The 1,698-nt window shown below is 39.2% G+C and overlaps 1 protein-coding gene across 1 annotated transcript; it reads right to left on the reverse strand.

The window, feature by feature from the left end:
* Nucleotides 1–370: 370 nt before the first annotated feature.
* On the reverse strand, nt 371–881 carry LOC129740142 (putative ATP synthase subunit f, mitochondrial). Its single transcript, XM_055731750.1, has one exon. The coding sequence runs from the start codon at nt 847–849 to the stop codon at nt 526–528; it is 324 nt and encodes a 107-aa protein (XP_055587725.1). The 5' UTR covers nt 850–881; the 3' UTR covers nt 371–525.
* Between the last annotated feature and the right edge of the window lie 817 nt (nt 882–1,698).

Below are 1,698 nucleotides of genomic sequence, written 5' to 3' on the forward strand. Positions count from 1 at the left end.
AAATTCAAATTTTAGAAATCAGATGCCTATTTCAGGCTCAGATTTCAGAATCAGGTATAAGATTTCAGAATCAAATATCTGATTCAGATTCCAAATTTTGAATTTAGATTCAGATTAAAGATTAAATGTTCAATCCAGGTTTCACATGCTTATATCTTGTAAAGGGTCAGTTTCTTCTTACCTTTAAAATTATTTTATTTCGACACCAAGTTTTATCTGCTTTGATTGTTTTTTTTCCAACTGAAGTTTTTACAGGTACAAAAATATGTTAAAAATTCTTTATTGCTAACCCACCCATAAGCAAAATCTTTCCGTATGATTGTGATTTGTTGAAGAAAAAACACGCTCATAAGCTAACACTTTGGTTTCTATTTTTGTTTATTTAGATTAACAAATCGTCAAGAATTTTTGATTTTCGCTTCATGTAAGCTATTTTGTTTTGCTTTTGTTAAACACGTTTTTCAATTGCACATAACCACAAATTTTCTCTCGGTTCGCAAACCTTCCGGATTCTCCTCTTCCTTCTTAGTGGTACTTGAAGTTGCGATGCTTCCTGATGTTGCCGTAGTTGACCACGTACAGGAAGGTCATTGCTCCGAACAGGGCCTGGAAGATCGGAGCCATTCCCATCCGCTTCGGCTGCCAGTACTTGTGTTGCCATCTCCAGTAGGTCCAGCTGACCACTCCCATTATGGCCCGGGGGCTCTTGTTCCGCCTTCCAAACCAGGCTCCGAGCTCGTTCAATTTGACCTGACCAAACGGGGTGTCCGGTTTCCCGTAGTATCGAGCCGGATCGTAAGGTCCGTGAACTTTCGGGTTGTATTCCGCCGGATAATCGCCGAAACGCATCTTGTCTATGCAACGGGTTACTACTGAATGAACGCCGCCCCACGCATGGATTGCTTAGATTGAATGCATTCTGCTAAACGTTTGCTGATGCCGCGGATTGGCGCGAGTTCTGCTGAATGCAAGCCGTAAATCATCGGTGATAGTCGCAGTAGGCTTTGACCGAAATTCAGTGTGATTAGACTTATTGAGCCAACAGCAGCGCTACCACAGTGTCTTTGGTAGAGTTTGGGAAGCTTTTCGGAACATGCATATAAATTAAGCATTCCAGATCATCCGGCATCATGCAAAAAAAAGAAAAAAAATTAAAAAAAAACCGGCATTATTCTGTCCGTTTTTTTCAATCAAATTCGGATATTTTTGAAAACTGCTCAGCTTTTTTCCGATTTAAATCACCTTAAATTTAACAAAAATCTCAAAACCAGCTCTAATTTTTTCATTAAAAATATTTTTTAAAGTTTGTTTGTTTTATTTTTCGGATGGCTTGAACACGAACTAAACACTGTTGATCAGCTTCGACAAAAAAAAATATCTGTAATTCGCTTTTCCCTTATTGTCAGGTTTTTTGAAATTTGTCTGGATATTATCCGGTTTTTGGAATGGAAAATTTTAATTCAGTTGCCCTATTTTGTCATGTTTAAAAAAAATGTTGTTCCGGAGACTCGCAAATGCAAATCGGGCTTTTCTGATCCGGGTTTCGATGACTTTCCTGGTACCACCATCAGGCGTTATCTGGCTACCAAGATACTGGAAGCACTCCACTTTCTTAACTTGTTTCCAAGCTCCCATGAAACTGGAGGGATTTCCTGTGTTGAGCTCCATCGACTTGGTCTGTTCGACATTGGTTTTGAG

Source organism: Uranotaenia lowii, chromosome 1, assembly GCF_029784155.1.
Source record: "Uranotaenia lowii strain MFRU-FL chromosome 1, ASM2978415v1, whole genome shotgun sequence".
NCBI lineage: Eukaryota > Metazoa > Arthropoda > Insecta > Diptera > Culicidae > Uranotaenia > Uranotaenia lowii.